General features: G+C 43.3%; 1 protein-coding gene across 1 annotated transcript; it reads right to left on the bottom strand.

The window, feature by feature from the left end:
* Positions 1 to 225: 225 nt before the first annotated feature.
* On the bottom strand, positions 226 to 5,678 carry LOC107120305 (peroxisomal trans-2-enoyl-CoA reductase-like). The gene is made up of 5 exons (XM_015422973.1): positions 5,443 to 5,678; positions 5,127 to 5,223; positions 3,867 to 3,977; positions 2,605 to 2,716; positions 226 to 1,474 (listed from the first exon to the last, which is right to left on the bottom strand). Exons 1-5 carry the CDS (start codon positions 5,676 to 5,678, stop codon positions 1,386 to 1,388), a joined length of 645 nt encoding a protein of 214 aa, XP_015278459.1. The 3' UTR covers positions 226 to 1,385.
* Between the last annotated feature and the right edge of the window lie 12,396 nt (positions 5,679 to 18,074).

Here is an 18,074-nt window from a genome sequence, read left to right as displayed (position 1 = left end):
ATTAATACAATCACACCGCAGTAATTGGGTTTTGGGAGAAGTTCTTACTGAACCTGTATCGGATATTGATTTTGTATGTTGTTGAATACCTAATGTATATTGGATTACTTCTTATTCTTAAAATATTGCATTTTTGATGTATTTTGAGAAAAATCAAATAAAATTTAAATAAAAAATAAAGGACATATTTATTAACAAAAACAGAAAAATGAACACCCAGAGATCCAGCTTGAAGTGCCGCCGTTGTTTATTTCTTTACCCTGCATTAGTTTGGCTTCAGCTGATTTCTTTAATACTAGTGGATATGGCCAAGTGTAGCACTGACAACTATGCATATTTCAATCTCCTCCCTTCCCTCAATTTTCAGTTCCATCCAGAAAAATCATTTTTTAATGCTATCAGTTTCTGGAAAGGTTACTTCTTTACTCACTAGTATTAATTCAGCGTGATTACAGATTTAGTAAAAGTAAGTTGTGCTATCTTTGTAGAGGAATAGATTACAGATTTAGTAAAAGTAAGTTGTGCTATCTTTGCAGAGGAATAGGCCAACATTTATTTAGAAACACAAACTCCCATAATTGAAGAACAGATCTGAAAAGGAAGCTTAGTGATCATTTTCCCTTGAATGCAAGACAGCTTAAATTAAAAATGGTCGCTGTGTCACTGGTTCCTGTGCTATTAGTCATTAAGTATGACCAACATGTTTATGGCTCAGAAACATATGCTGAGCTTGATCCAAATGTATCTTCTTCCCATAGAACATTTCCATAATAAAAAGGGTTCCCCCCCCCAATTCTCCCATTTCACTCAGCCTCCCCCCATCACACCCCATGCTAGCCCCTGAGGTCTCCCTTCTTTTTTCAGAGTATTTCAGAGAGCATAATGGGCTATACCTGGAAGAGGGAAGTAGGAAAGATTCATCCCATGGATTACAGGATTGCCACTAAGATGGATACTAGAACTTCCTTCCACCATGTTTTCATTCAGCATAGAAAGGCTTCCACTTCTCTGGTGAAAAAAGACTTAGTGGATAAGTCACAGGATCCAACCCATTCTCTTTAGCACTGGCATGCATGGTGATTGGAAATTAGTACAAAATAGATCAGATCATGGCTGCAGAATTTTGATGAGCCTCATTCACTTCAGAAGTAACATAGACAGACATAGTGCAATCACATTGCAAAGAGAGAGATTAAAGGAAGCAATACTGACAATATTTTACAGTTTTCCTTCCATAGCTAAGGTACACAGCATATTTAGACAAATGGTCATCATTATTGAAAGGTACAGCTTTGTCCAGGCCATATAAAAATGCATTAGAGGCATTCAGGTTTCATTAACACTACATTCCCTCGCTAATGGGAGACCAAGCTCATTGGTTTATTTTACAGTTTTGACAAAGATTTTCCAGAAAGCAGCCTTGTGAGTGCTTTAGAATTATTTCCCTCTGGAGCAGATGGCCATCTGTTATGATCTGTGAGAAAAGATACAATAAGATTCAGTTTCTTTGGGGAAAAAGCCAGTTTTTCATTCTTACCCCTGCCTAGCTAAACAGGAGGTATGAGCTCTTGTGTGACCAGCATCAATAATTTAATTGGCTACATTGTACCCATGCCTCCTACAGTGTAATCCTAAAGACTGTTATACTCTTCTAAGCTTACCGGCTTCGATCGTTTTAGAAGTAACACCGCCTAGTATTTCAGTGCTAGACATCTTACTATTTTCATCTTGGAGCAGCAGGTAAAACCCTGGCTAGTTTAACATCCTCACATACAACCTTAAAATTTATTGGAAAGTTAAATGCATACTAGGCCAGTCCCCAGGTCCCAGTGGGGGTTCCCCTGTTTTTTGGGGCTTCTGCCCCGAAACCCCCCCCCCCCAACAGCCAGGTCCGGGCACAATGTCCCCGATGTGATGATGTCGCCTGGAAGTGATGTCATCACATCAGGGATTTCACACATGACCTCTGGTTTGCAATGATCGCCTCGCAACATTGCTCATGTCACTTCTGGGTGACATCATCGTGTTGGTGATATCCCAGAAAGCCCCCCCCCCCCAATCCCCCTGTCAATGCGGCAAGGGGACCTGGCAACCCTAATGCATACATGTGCAAATTCAGCATTTATTAGGAAAAACACAAGCTGGAATTTCTCAAAAGAACAATACAGAAAATGCAAGATCACTTTTTGGCGAGCAAGCCTCCAAAACAAAATGAAACACGATTAAGACTGTTGAAGTAGACACAGCCTTGGAGACTGACTTGTTATTGTGGCACGAACTCATCAGTTGTGTTGGATGAAGGAAGGTCTTTCCTATGACAATTTATTCTACAATTAACCCTTTTGTTTTTAGGGTGCCCATCCTGGGTCTGTGCAGTAATTTTAAAATTTCTTCCCTCGCAACCATGAAAAGAATGTTTCCAAGACAAAGAAACAAAAACCAAGTTTCAGGAGCCAAATCCTGTGCCAGTTTTCATATTCTACACTGCCTAAAGCTACTTTTTAAAATTCTGGCTTCTTGTCCTACCTCCCTAACTATTTACTAAGATCTTACGTATATTCACAGAGAGTATAAAAGCATTTTTTTAAAATGAGAGTTTTTTACCTGCAACTTCCCATTGGCAAGAGTATAAGCTTTGTCCACCATCAACCTTCACAGTTTCCCCAGTTATATAGGAGGCACCCGGAGAGAGCAGGAAACATACCAAGGAAGACACCTTTCAAAGAATCAAGATGTTCACTTACTATGAAAATGACTGGGGGATCCATCTCTTCTAGACCACTCTAGCTATAAAGGCTCCTCAGACTAGCCATCACTGGCGACTAACTAACTACAGAGCATTCCCCACCAAGGTATTTAACTGAAACAGAAATTTGCCTCTTGGCATTTTACTGCCTACAAATGCTAATTAAGAGTTTCTATACTTCTTTAGTTAGGGAACTCCAACTACCATCACAAATAATCTCCATAACATAACAATTCTAAGAGCTGGGTATATTTTGTTTCATGAAACAGCTCTTCAGTGGGTGACTGGACTGTGGGTGAAAGCACCCCACAGTTAAGAGGAACATTTCTCTTGCCTGGGGCATGTTCAACATTCACATGGGCAACCACTCTCTCTTCCTCTGAGTAAAACATCCAACAAACTTTTTATCATAACTTGATTAAATTTTATTAGCACTGCCAGGAGACAGATAACATTTCTTTGGGATTAGATGTTGTCTTTTGACTATCAGTCAACTATCCCAATCCAAGCCCAAAAGTCATATTCTCCTCACCACCATCTGATTCTTGCCCACAGTTTATGTCCCAGTGCCTCAGTTTCAGCCATTTTATTTGTTCAGTCTGAACTAAGCCACTGCCGAGTGTAAAAAACAAACAAACACCTCCCCCCCACACACACAAAGAGAGAGTGAGGTGATGTTGATAAGAACCACCATCACCCACTGCATAGCCATGTCCCCTGTAACCACCTCCCATCTATTACATACAGCTGGGACTTATGCTTTGTGATAAACTGAGGGTGATGGGTTAGATCCAGCACAAAATCTCCACTTGTGCTAGCAGAAACACTAGAAAAAAAACCTTGGTGGCTGCTTGTGCTAAGTCAAACTTACTGTATTCCCCACTTGCGTTTCTGCTTGCACAAGATCTCATCCAACCAATTTCTGGACACTACTATACGTACAAAGGAAAGTACTAAATGTTGCACGCAATCGTATGCAAGCAGAACTCTGCTAAGTACATTTATGTTTTTGCGTGTGCATCAGTGGATCTGAGCCAATATAATGACGGGGGTGTGTGTGTCAATCACCTGGAAGGCCCTTTGCCATGTTAAATATTACATATATGTTGAGCTATTATACCTCTTCAGGCACTCCTAGTCTTTTTGCAGGAATCTTTGAAACTGAGTTTTTAAACATTGTTTCACCAGCTTCTTTGTAGTTTGCAACAGCAGTTTCTGAAAAGATCACTCCCTGCGTTGAAAGGAAAGGTCCCATTATTATTCTACACAACAAAAGAAACCCCACCACAAATTTTTAAAAACTGATGACCTACACATTATACATAGTAGATGCTTAGCAGTGCAATCCTCAACAGAGTTACACGTTTCTAAGCCCAAGGGCTACCCTACTGAAAAACAAGAAATATTCCAGCTATAAAATACAGGTATTTTTACACAAAATCCCAGCTTTCTTCAATTTGTTTAATACTCATTCATTAGTAGAACTGTGAATATGCCATAGATCCACACAAACACAGAAATTGGTGGTGGGCTCACAATAAGGATCTTGGCATTGTTGCAGATCTGATTCTTTTTTTGCCCCTACAACTGTGCCAATGAATCCACCTCAATGAAGTAATTTAATTTCAACTTTAAAATCTTCTTTCTCCTAAACTTAATTTATATAAAAAATAATTTACAGCAGATCTCTACATGCTTTGTGAATTTCAACAGATTAACTATGAAGAGATTTTGCCCTCAAATTCCATTCAAAGACATCCCAAACTCTTTGTGTTTAGTCTCAAAACTCTTGATAGACTCCAATAATCATAATCAACTGCACATCCAGCATTTGAAAAACACACTTGGTTCCAAATCAGCAATCAAGCTAAGGCATACAACCAGACCTTATCTCCATGTTATGAAGTCCTTCCTTGGGTTATTTCCCATTCATGAGGACTTTCAATCAGACAGGAGCTGTAAATTTCCAGCAGGGAACAGATTTTGATCAAGACCATGCCATGCATTGAGAACGATCCCCACTGTACCATTCTCCAATTTGAAAAGGCCCCTGGGGGTGCTATTTGACTAGTTGCAGAAACCTATGTGTACCCCATCAATCCAATAGGAGCAAAAATCACTCCTCCGAAGATATTTCTGGTCCAGAAAATGGCACGGGGAAAGGCATAAGCCCCTTCTCCCCATCTGTCATGGACTCAGTCAAAATCAGGTCTTGCCACCTGGGAGCTGAGTTCTCAGAAGGAATTCACAATTCACATCTGATTCAATGTCCTTGTGGTGGTCCTGGACACAGACAGAGGACTTTTTAATATGTAGCTAGCACCACCCCTTTGAGAGACCAAAAGTGTTTGAGCTTGTCTAGTCATATTCCACTACCTACCGGAGCAATGGAGTTAATTCTCACTCCACTCTTGGCCCATTCAATGGCAAAACTTTTGGTCAAGTTATCAACTGCAGCTCTTGCTGCACCAGTGTGCCTGTGAAGAAAGAAGGTAAAAAAAATGTAATCACTTCCATCGATAAGGTAATTTAGGCATATGGCAGCTCTGTCAATATTGGAAGCTTCATTACCACAAAGTGGGCTGATGATATCTAGCAAATTTAACTGCGTCAGACTCCAACAAGTAATCTACATCTTAGATTGTCATGATTAAGGAACAATTCAATGACAAGACAGGCAAGGCAAGATTATTTACCAGCCCAGAAGGTAATCTGCAAGTATGTTGCCCAGCAAGGAGATTTGTGCTCTCTTACGGACATAAATGAACTCGGTGTAAAATGTGCAAAGGGGACTCTGATGTAAGGTGACCAGATTGTGATGCCAGACATGCACCAGCAAGAGCCTGAGACGATGTTTACGTGGTTCCCGAGGTTGCCCTGTTCCAGACGTACTCTTAGACACATGAAACACTCTAAAACAGCCATCTGCCATCACTGTTTAAACTAAGGACTCCCAACACCATTAATTTTAATAATTAATTTTAATCATTGATTTTAAAGAAGTCCCAATGCCTTCTTCATCACGCTGGCAGCCCCCCGCCCCCTTCTCTGCATGGAGAGGCACAAGAGACCCCGCCTTTCGCTTGACAAAGGACTTGGCCTTCCTCATCCATTTCAGGAACCAGTTCTGCAGATCTGAGACAAAGAACACAATAGGTGCTAGCCGATAAGTCATAACGGCCCTCAAGGTGTCTCTGTCACAAGTTAAGTTAGAATTCAATGTTGACCAAACCATAAGCCCTTTTCCCATTGCGGACGTGACTTCTGGAACGGACCACCAAGGGGTGGTCTCAAGGGAGGTGGCCAGCAAAGCCCTCCACTCAGAGCCCCCCATACAAAATTGGGCACCCAGCAATGTGCTCGTTCTTTCCATGCTCCCCGCACTCTCTACGCCCCCTCTTCGCCCTCTATACATCCTTTCTGGCTCTTTAAGCTTTTAGCTCTTCCTATCCTGAACCTATGCTGCCTCTAAGACTCTTGGACTGCAGCCAGAGTCTTCCACGTGCTTCTGCCGGTTCAGAGCACAATTTCCATTTCCTAGCAGAATTCTCATTCCTTATTAGTCTCCCTTATTTTTCCACTGAGATGCATCATCTCATCAGGACAGGTAAATATTGCCCCCAATGATCTCCTGCTCATGCGAACATCTCTTGATTGTCTATCTAATTTTCCTAGAAGCTGTATAATTGTGTGTGTGCGTGTGTATTGTTTGTGTGTGAAGAATCTCCAGTAAATGGAAAACATTTTTATACTGAAGTCAGCCTCCGTGTCTATTTCTGGTATCTCTGGAAGAAGCGGGACCTCTGTATATACAGGTGTTTGTTCCCTTATTGCCTATTGTCACTTTATAATATCACATGTTCCCCAATATTGATAAGAACTCAGAGCAACCAGGCTAACAAGTAGTCTCATTTATGTGTGGAACTGTGAATGGGTATGGTGAGTGAAAAGATGATTGAAGCCCCATAGTCGAGAACATGGTTTTTGGCACGTGATATCAGGCAGGAGAGATAGGACTGGAGTTTGCCTATTTCATTTTTCTGTCCTAATTGAAAATTAACAGAATGCAAACAAGAGTACTCCCTTCTGACTCTCCAAACTACATACTTGCTAACAAATTACAGAATTCTAACTAAACTCCAAAGGGCAGCCTTTTCCCTGTTAGGGCTCTCCCTTTAGTACTCTTGAAACAAAGCTACTCTGCAATCCAGTAGAATCTAGATCCACACAGCTCTTACTCTAGCACTGTTGCCACAATAATTCTGCAATGCCCAGCCTCACAGTAAATACATTTACTCAAAATTAGGACTCACTTAATTGAAAGGGACTTACTCCTTAGACAGCACCTCCAGGAGTGCAGCTGTTAATCAGTCTCCCCATTTGGTGTTTGGTTTTTTTTTCTTCCTTGTGTCTCCTATTTTTCCTCACTACAAGCCCATTTATTAGTTATTTCCTGACCACCACATGCAGATTTTACAACTTAATTAATCTTGCACATCTGCACTGATTTTAAAGAAGAAGAAGAAATTGGATTTATACCCCGCCCTTCACTACCCAAAAGAGTCTCAGAGCAGCTTACAAGCTCCTTTTCCTTCCCCTCCCCACAACAGAAACCCTGTGAGGTCGGTGGGGCTGAGAGAGCTCTTGACAGAAACTGCTCTTTCCAAGGACAGCTCTTATCAGAACTATGGCTTGCCCATGGTCATCCAGCAGGTGCAAGTGGAGGAGTGGGGAATTAAACCCGGTTCTCCCAGATTAGAGTCCGCGCACTTAACCACTATACCAAAATGTCAAAAAGTGAACCCCACTCCTCAGATGGCCTGATTCAATTTCTTTGCTTTCATCTCCAGAAAAAAGAAACATGGTTGCTGCTGTTGCCATTTCCAAGGAGAGAGTTGGACATATGCTGCTTGATGTGACACAGGCAGTTGGGACATATGGACTATGAACAAGGGAAGAAGGTAGTCAGCAGACTGGGAGAACAACTTGGAGAAATCTACAGAGAAATTGTAAATATAATTCCTGAATCATCCTTTCCCCTCAAAATATGGTTTCTTTTTTGGGGGCCCCCCAAAGGGGATTTTTTAATTGCATTTTATATAAGGACTACAAACTACAATGAAAATGGGGAGGGGAAACTACAAATAAGGAGAAAGAAAAGATAACCACTACTACCTAAAAACCCAAGAGTGGAGATCATCAAATTTGCTTGTACACAAAGCAATCTCTTTAAACGCTAACAATTTTATGAACTTAGTCAGATATGCTAATATAACTTTCAAATCTTAAATTTATCTGTTGTAAAAAGACCCCTAAGCATCTCAATGTAAACTACAATATTTTCAGAGTCCTTCAGCCTTCATTTTTTCTTATCTTGTCTTTTCCGCAGTTTGTAAGGACTTTTAGGAGCCGCCACCCCTTTCTCAGAAGGAGAGTCCTCTCCAGAAGACCCTGAGTCCAGCTCGCCACTGGACTTACTGTCCTTCTCCTCTTTATCCACTTCCTCTGCCTCACCCAACTGGATTCTCAAAAAGTCCCATGCTTTGGAAACATGCTTTTCTTTTTTTGTCCTGGGGTTTTAAGGTTACGCCCTCTGGATATAACCACTGATAGCTAATTGCATTTGTTTGAAGAAAAAGAATTAAATCTTTATATTTCTTTCTCCGTTGTCTTATTTCAAATGGGATATCTTTCATAATCCTGATGGTACTGTTCCCGATTTTCAAGGGTGTCCCCGCCGTCGCTCTCATGATAGAATCCCTCATGTGCCTCTTCGAGAATCTCATTACTATTTCCCCAGGCAGATTATTCTTTTTTATGTATACGGAATAGAACCTATAGGCCACATCCATTTCACTCATAAGATACTCCGCCTTCAGATCTGTCACTGGGGCCAGTGCTTCGCTCATCATTTGCTTCAGATTCTCACCCTTAGTCTCTGGGACACCTTGGAAACGAAGGACCAGGTTTGCCTTCTCCATTTGTAATTGTAAAAGCTGTTCTTCTGTAGAAACTTGCTTCTTTTCCAATTTTTGTACCTTTTTCTTCACCTTTTGGGCAGTGGTGTCAATTTCTTTCACTTTCTCAGCTGTTTGTTCCGTAATTTTAAGAGTCTCGTTCAATTGTGTCTGCTGAGTAGTGATACATTGGTTCATTGTTGACAGCTGTTCCCTGAGATTATTCATCTGGTCCAGCAGGGGGCACAGGGACTCCGCCAACGTTTTAGCCAACTTGGTGTTTTTTCCAGTCGTGGACTCTCAACTACTTTTGCTTTTGAAAGTTTCTCCTTCTCCGTCCTCTTCCCTGCCATCTTTATAGACTGTTTACCTTCACCAAAATTCTTAAAGTCTCTTAATATGCGCTCATACGCTCCTTGGTAAGGCTTTCCCAACAGATTTGCCACTTTTACTTCCGCTCCCCCGTCTCGCTTTTAAGTTTATGCGTATGGGAGGGGCCCCTCCCCCGCTCGCTTTGCTTTCTAGTCCGTGGGGTGGGGAGCTTTCTTTTTAACTTAGCGAATACGCTCTAGTCCGACTCACGTTCATATTTGGTCATCCGACCTCGCAAAGCCTCTGTTTTAGCCACTCAATCTCCAGTGCTTGTCCCGGTCAGCGTCACCAGTTCCGTTCGGACACTCAGCAGAGGGACCGTCGGGATGGAGAAGCGCCTCGATTCCCCAGCATTGCGCTAGTGAAGAGGCGACCTCTCAGAAGTCCCCTGGCCAGGAGCCTTTCGCCAGGCTCCTGGGAGGGGTGCGATGCCTCGCCCCCCCTTTCTGCTGGTGCGCAGCTTCACCCCCGGGAGGTCCGGGAGGTGCATCTGCTCAGCACGCTGCCATAAACCAAAAGTCCAAATTTGCTTTTTATTAACATTAAATTAGGCTCCCAAGCTGCAATTTGGCCAAACTTGATTTATAGGATCCAAGTTACGGCCCCCAAAGAAGGTACCCCCAGGAAGGTGCTTTCTGGGGGAATTGCAGGCGCAGGTTCAGGAGTGTATAGAATGGATCCTGTGCAAGCTAGAGACATCAGATTCGCAGGGGACTTCCCCCAGATGCTCCTCTACATGCTTTCCAAGTTCTGCTCCTCCTATTGCTTTGAAGTTTGGTAAAAATTTAGATTAAATGGAGACAGTCTTTCTGGAAATGTATCCATTCATGAATGCGCACAAACCACTATGATCTGCTTGAAAATTCATGGAAAGTTCATGCTGGTTGACCTACCATGAACTTCAATTCATGAACCAGTATTCAGTTTGTGAACCACAAACAAGCTAAAATTAATCATGAACTTTAGTTCATGGTATGACTTTAGTAGATGACAGCAGAAAAGAATTCTCCCCCTCCCTTTCTCTACTCTTTTTGTACTCTTCCCTTAGACACTGTAGTTTAGAGAAATATGGTACTAGATGTGTTTGGGTTGTGCCAAGCAGGGGTTATTTCATAGAAAAAGAGGTGCAGGAGCTCATTAGCATAACTCATTAGCATAACTTATTTGCATATGCCACACCCCCTGACATCACTGGAAGTGTGTCAGAAGGCAACATCCACCACTCAGGCTCCACTGGACTGTTTTGTATTGCTACCTATTGGGGTGGGGGGGAAATGTGCAGATCTGTCCTTGCAGAGGAGGGAGAGCTTATACCTGAATAAAACTTGGTCTTAAAGGTGCCACTGGATTGTTTTGGACCAGGGGGCTGGGGGGAGCTCTGCAACTTACCTGGCTGCTTCTTGCTCTGACTGAGGGCTGCTAGGAGCAGGGGGATGGGCTTGCTGTATGTGCCCGCCCCCTGGGCTCTTTACTGCCGGAGCTCTGCTCCTGTGCACTCCTGCAAGAAATGACCCCTGGTGCCAAGTCTAGTGACTGTCTTGTAGGCATAATCCAGACATACACATCGGGACAAGGAATTGGAAAGTAATCCCATATACCCATTAAATTCGCCGTTGCTTGTACTCTAATCCACTGGGAAAAGCAGATAAAACATCCAATATTTATTTTCTTATCAAATCTAAATTTATTCTTACCAGTTTAACGTTATAAAAGGCATCATTTATAACTTAGCCGATAAAATAGTACTGTTCAACATACATATGGAATTTAAAAAGTATAACTGTGTTTGTGCTCTGTAAGAAAACTGTGAATATACCCAATACTTAGGAAAGAGTTGCAAACTGCTGCAAACAAGACAAAGAAATTACCAAAGGGGTGGGAATCCCTTAGACAATCTAGTACAAGAAACAGAAACCACTGTCTCAGTGGTTGGAAAGAGTTAATTGTAAACAAGTCCTGTACGTAAAGGCAAAAAACATTTCCACTTCAAAAACTTTGCTAACTAAAATCCATGAAATTAATTTCTTCATTGAATTAAGCATTATTTATGTCGAACATGTTTGTGTTTGCATGCAATATTAGCCTTCTGAAGCTTTCCCATATGTTTGCAGTTTATTATGCATACACGACTATGCAAGCTAAGAATAATTGATTACACCTAGCTAATAATTAGAGTTTGCTTCAGATTTTTTAAATGTTTGGTTATTTGAAATAGGAATCTGCAACTGGCTGGAAGTATAAATTTTTGTCACGAGCAATCAAGCAGATTACTACTGATAAAGACTTCAAGGAGAAAATGAAGCATATTTTTAAAAAAAAATCAGGACTAAACATTTCCTGTAGAAGAAACAAAGAATGCTGCATTAGATTTGTTTAGATTTTGTTGCATTCTCACCACAAAGTCTCAAGATGACTAGCATTACAATGTCAGCTCCTTAAACTCTGGTTCTGGCTACTGTCCCCTTTCTGCAGTATTAAACTGGGTGCAGGGAGCCAGTATTCCTGGGTCAGGTGAGCAAAGTTTCTCTTGACTTTCCTTTGGGCATGGACTGTTGCCTTACAAGTATCCAGGAGGCTTTCCACTTCCCCAGGCTGCACAGACACCAAGCCTGTCTGCGCACTACTCCTTCCCAGCTTCCAGCCAGCAGCTTCCCCTACTCACTTCATCTGAAGTCTTTTATGCCTCCCCTAGCCACTAGTTCTGCTTTCTGCCCCTACTCCTGAAGCAGGCCACTTCTCTCAAGGAGACTTTAGAATCATAAAATCATAGAATCATAGAGTTGGAAGGGACCTCCAGGGTCATCTAGTCCAACCCCTGCAAAAGGCAGGAAATTCACAAATACCTCCCCCCACACCCCCAGTGACCCCTGTTCCATGCCCAGAAGATGACAAAAAACCTCCAGGATCTCTGGCCAAACCGGCCTGGGGAAAAAATTACTTCCGGACCCTAAAGTGGCAATCAACATTTTCCTGGGTGTGTAAGAAATGGCCACAAGAACTAAGCACTGAGGCAACCCTTCCTGCCCTCGCTCTCATGAACTGCCTAAATTCACACAATCCACATTGCTGTCAGATGGCCATATAGCCTCTGTTTGAAAACCTCAAAAAAGGAGAGCCCACCACCTCCTGAGGAAGCCTGTTCCACTTAGGAACCACTCTGTCAGGAAGTTCTTCCTAATGCTTAGCCAAAATCTCTTCGAATTTAATATCAACCCGTTGGTTCTGGTCCAACCTTCTGAGGCAACAGAAAACAACTCTGTACCATCCTCTATATGACAGCCCTTCAAGGACTTGAAGATGGTTATCATATCACCTCTCAGTCATCTCCTCTCCAGGCTAAACATACCCAGCTTCTTCAGCCTTTCCTCATAGGACTTGATCTCCAGACACCTCACCACCTTCATAGATTTGTCCTCTAGAGCACAATACTCTAGGTGAGGGCTAACTAGAGCAGAGTAAAGCGAGACCATCACTTTGCGTTATCTGGACACTATACTACTGTTGATACAACCCAAAATTGCACTTGCCTTTTTAGCTACCGCATCACACTGCTGACTCATGTTCAATGTATGGTCTACTAAGACCCTTAGATCCTTTTCGCACATACTACTGCCAAGACAAGCCTCCCCAACATATGCATTTGATTTTTCCTACCTAAATGCAAAACTTTACATTTATCCCCATTGAAATTCATTTTATTTGTTTGAGCCCAGTTTTCCAACCTGTCAAGATCATTCTGTAACCTGACTCTGTCTTCTACCGTATTCGCTACCCCTCCCAATTTAGTGTCATCTGCAAATTTAATACGCATTCCCTCTATCCCTTCATCCAAATCATTGATAAAGATGTTGAACAAAACAGGTCCCAGGACAGATCCTTCAGGCACTCCACTTGTCACTCCTCTCCAAGGAGATGAGGAACCATTCACAAGCACTCTTTGGGTGTGATCTGTCAACCAGTTATAGATCCACCTAACAGTCATAGGTTCCAAACCACTTTTTTCCAATTTGTCAACAAGAATATTATGCGGAACCTTACCAAAAGCCTTACTGAAATCAAGATCAACTATGTCTACAGCATTCACCTGATCCAGCAAGATAGTAATTTTCTTTAAAAAAGAGATAAGGTTAGTCTGATGAAGGAAGGGAGGATTGGCATAGGGGTAGTACATAAATGCCTAGTTTCTTTAAATGAAACTAAGTCCTCGGGTCCAGATGAGCTGCATCCAAGGGTACTAAAATAACGCGTGGATGTAATTTCTGAGCCTCTGTCCATTATTTTTGAGAATTCTTGGAGAACAGGTGAGGTGCCAGAAGACTGGAGGCAGGTGATATGTGCATTATGTAGTCCATCTTGTCTTTCTATGTATATTTATGATTGCTTCACAGTTCCGTTTTACTGGCCGCTGTTGAAGATCATTGAAACGTCTTGAGTTATACCTGGGAGAGATGTATCTTTTTGTAAAATACGTTTAATTGTCGTGAGCAATCTGTTGGATATGTGCTTATGCATTCTATTGGGTTATGACCACTAACCCAACTTTGTACCTTGGGTATATATTGTTGTGAATTGTGGATGGTCTTCCCTTGGTGGGTGTTATTTGTGGCTATTCTTGTGCACTAAGGGTTCCCTATTGTCTTTGACAGACAGGAGGAAGACCAACCAGCACTAGCTCCCTCTGGAGCAAAGGCCTCCTTTGGGGTATGGGAAACAAGCAGGAGGAACTTGAAGTCCTGATATAGGAAGGGGACTATGACCTAATAGGCATTATTGAAACTTGGTGGGATGACAATCACAATTGGAATATTAGGATTGAGGAGTATAACTTATTTAAAAGGTACAGATGAATAAGAAAGGGCGGAGGAGTCACATTATATGTAAAAGAGTGATATACTTGTGAGGAAATACGTGAATCTGAGCATGAAAGTCCAGTTGAGAGTCTCTGGGTAAAAATAAAAGGAGTAAGAAATAATACTTTGACTTGCTTTCCCCAGACGTTGCCTCCTGGAATAGGTATTGAGGGGTTTTCTACCTCTGAATGTGGAGTTTCCCTTTCTTTATTCATTTAAAAACTTTTTATTGGTCCCAATCACATGGGTCGGATAACGCGGGGGGTTGGGGAGGCAGGGCTATTTGTGCTACCGCAATTAGAGCCGCCAGAATGCGATCCCATGCATCGGCGGCACGCCACGGTTCCTTCCCTCTGTGCCTGCGTGTCGAGGGGCCGGAGGGAAAAGCCGCAGCCAGGCAGCGGCAGCAGGTTACTTTAAAATGGTTGACAGTTGGGTAGTCCTCTGGAGGGGGGAGGTGCTCCATAGGGAACAATGGAACTGCCATACCTCCCTGCCTACATTTCCCAGAAGCTTTAGGGGAAAAGTGCGGGAAAGTATGGACCCACCCCGGGGGCGGAGCCAGGCAGATAAAGGCTTTGGCCCCTCAGGGGAGTTTTTTAGTCTTGGCCTTTGGCTCAGCTTGGACGGCAGCTTCAAGGGAGCATACAGGTGAAACTCCAGCCCTCCTCAGGACTGGTCACCAGTACTGCTACTCTCCTTGGCTCTCCACCACGGTTTATAGTGGCCTGGATTGCCCACGGAGTATGGAGTAGCAGGAGTCCCACCTGCCTCTTGGAGGGCAGAGGAGAAGGTTAGACTGTGTGGTAAACCCAACCACATGTAAAGAAAATGGATATGGGTAGAGTGTGCTCCTCATTGTTTAGCCTTATGGAGCCATGAAAATTTCCAGAAAACTTTTAACACTCCCTCCCCTTGTTTTATTCTGGGTGAGCACTTGAGCAATTGTGTGCACACACATTGCATACACACAAGCAAACTTGCTGAAAAACTCTTCCGGTATGGACATGCGCATGAAAAAAATGGTATTTTGGCAGCAGGAAGAATTAGAGCTAATACTCAAATTCCTTCATGACAAGGGTTATGGATTGCGAGTCATGACCAGCACCCATCTGGAGACCATGACCCTCTATGAGGTGGCCAGGGCACTCACAGAGGCTGGACACCTGCACAGTACCTCCCAATGTCGTACCAACTTCAAAAGAGAACAGGCTGCATTTTATGAAGCATTGAAGGATTGGAGAGGCATCTCCCTCAGTAAGTGGTAGGTCCCCATGTTTCAACCTCCTTTGTTGCCTGTGGGAGCGGGGGGGGGGGGACACCAAGTTGGAGCCAGAAGAGACAAATAAGTGAGTGTCCAAACAGTCCCCCCACCCTATTTCCATGGAGTGCCCCCTTATGTTTCCCTAGTATTGAATACACTCATGACCCTAACGTCCAAAATGCAGATGTTCACAGGGAACACAGCAATCCTCCTCCTCCCTCAGGTCCTCTCCTGAAAGAGAACAGTCATCTGGTAAACCCATATAGTTCCTACTGTGCAGTTAGGGGGAAAGCCATTTCCATCCCTCCCTTCTTCCCCCTCCATTTTTCCCCTCTCCGCAAACACTGTACATCAGTGAAGATGCTGCTATGAAGAATTTTGATGCAGTCAGAATTATAATCACCTCCAGAATGCTTTGTTTGCACTGACTTATCTATATACATTGATAATGTAGAAGAGGGCAAAAGACAAGAATGAACGGAGACCCAGTGTGATGTAGTAGCTAGAGTACTAGATGGATCTGGGAGAGCCAGGTTTGAATCCCCACTCTGCCATGGAAGCTGGCTGGATGCCTTTGGACTGGTCACATCCTCTCAACCTAACTCACGTTACAGGGCTGTTGTGAGGATAGAATGTAGACGAGGAGAACAATGTAAGCCACTTTGGGGCTTCAATGGGAAGAACCTAATGAAGTGAAAGTCCAGTTAAGCACTTTAAAAAACAACAACACTTATTTCAACAGCAGCCTTCATGAACCACAACTAATGTTACCAATTCTGGGCTGGAGATCTGGGGAGATGGAGCCTGGGGAAGGGGGGTGTGTGTGGAGGGGAGGGACTTCAACGGAGTATAATGTCATAGAGTCCACTTTTCAAGGTTGCCATTTTCTCCAGGGGAACTATCTCTTTATTCCGGAAACCATTTATAACTATGGGTGGATTCCATGCCCCACCAGGAGGTTGGCAACCTCACGATTCCATTCTGCGGTCTACAGAGAGTTTCCCTTCACTGGATGATTAACTTGTGGAATTTGCTGGGTTACCAGCTCCAGACTGGAAAATCCCTGTAAGGTTTTTTTTTTTTTTGTAGGACAAGGGACCAGTGAATGTGATTTATGAATGTGATTTCTGATATTTCTCTTGTAATGTAGAATGCCAGCTGTCACTGTGCCTTATTAGCATTTAGCCTAGCCAGAGGAGATTTAGGTGGTGGTCACACATGCAAGATAACGTGTGTGTGTGTGGGGGGGGGGAAGCAAGGCTATTTCCTCTGGAGGAATTTGACCCGCAGTTGCACAATCACACAGTCCTTTGAAGCTGCGGGGGCTTCACAACCGCGGGTGAGTCGGGGTTTTTTTGCGCCATTTGTTCCTGATGCGCTTAAATGGGGAACTGATGAATTGCATCTCAGCACTGAGGGCTCCCTATGGAGTGTGCGATGATGCGCATACTGAGAAGGGGGGAAAAAACAATGGCACGGAGTTGAGATGGCCTGATCAGACCACCCCGGTGCCATGAGAGTGTGCTGGAGCGATCAGACAGGGGAAAGTCCATCCGTGGCCCGTAGCAACCCGTTTACCACCGGACTTTCCCTGGTGTCTTTTTACTCTGCTTCTGCAGCAGAGCAAAATGGGTTGCCGACGGGTGCGTGGCACTTCCCAGATGTTCATGTCTGATCGTGCCCTTTAAATCCACCCAGCATTTGCGCCTATGGCGCGGCTAATTGTGCATGTGATTGCACCCTTAGAATAGAATCAATTAAAGTATTATTTTTAATGGTTAAAGGTCCTTTTTTAGAGTAATAAAATGATAGAATGGAATATATAGTTTGAAATTATAAGCTCCCCAGCTGAAGGACATTGTGCAGCAAAGTTATGAGATGGAAAGACTTTGAATGTTCCCAAAACAATATCTTTCTTCGCAGAGCATCTGGCATCAGGAAGTCTGCCAGGAGCTAAGTTGTATGCCTCTTATCAGGGAACTCCCCATTTTTAGGTTGAAGCAAATAAGTCAGGAATGATGCCAAAATAAGTCCCCTTTGTTCATTGATGTTCCACTATTCTGGGACCTGATAAGCAGATGTAATTACTGACACTTATGATCAACGAAGGAATATGCCAATAGTAAGTGCCAGCTCAAATGATGCTCTGATGATGATACCTGTTGGAAACCAATTATTTTTTATTTAATTTATTTGATTTTTATCCCGCCCTCCCGCCGAAGCTGTCATCAACAGGCCATGGACTGTGTGTTAGTGCAGGGGTACAGGCAGCTGCATCCCCAGAGGACAGTGAGCATGGTAGGTTAACATTTACTTTGGGAGAGTCATCTGTCTATGCCTACTGAACAGTTCTTATGACTCTGAAGGTATCAGGCCATGGGTATTTTTTTGTGGGCATTCAGTGTCCGGAATGGTAACTGTGTCAAGATTCAAACCTCAGTACCTGGCCGAGGAACAGCCTCCCTGGCCTGACAGGGCTCCAAGGAACAATAGTAAGGGTTAAATTGTGGTGCTCTATCAATGATGGCACATAGCCCAGGAAATATGAGTGTGTGAATGCCTCTGATAACCTTTATTCTCAACCACTCATCTTAGGATCAGGAGACACAGAAGAGGTCATCTCCTCATACTCAGAAAGTCTGACAGTGGCCAAGGATTCCTCGTGCAAATCCCAAAGTGGTAAGCATGATGGTCGTTAGTTGTTTTGCCATGGAATATCAATACACATCATAAAAGCTACTTATTCTCTTGCAGGAGGGGGCGAGCCTACCACCAGCAGGGATGATGCTGAGCCCAAAAGCGTTGACCCTCTGCCAAGCCTTGGGCAGTGCCTAGAGCATCTCCAGGTCACCATGGAGCAGCTGCTGGCCAGCCAGGAGCTCTTC

This window comes from Gekko japonicus, unplaced genomic scaffold, assembly GCF_001447785.1.
Source record: "Gekko japonicus isolate JY-2015 unplaced genomic scaffold, Gekko_japonicus_V1.1 scaffold145, whole genome shotgun sequence".
Lineage (NCBI taxonomy): Eukaryota > Metazoa > Chordata > Lepidosauria > Squamata > Gekkonidae > Gekko > Gekko japonicus.
The sequence above is the reverse complement of the archived record's forward strand: the minus strand, read 5'-3'. Positions and strand labels throughout refer to the sequence as shown.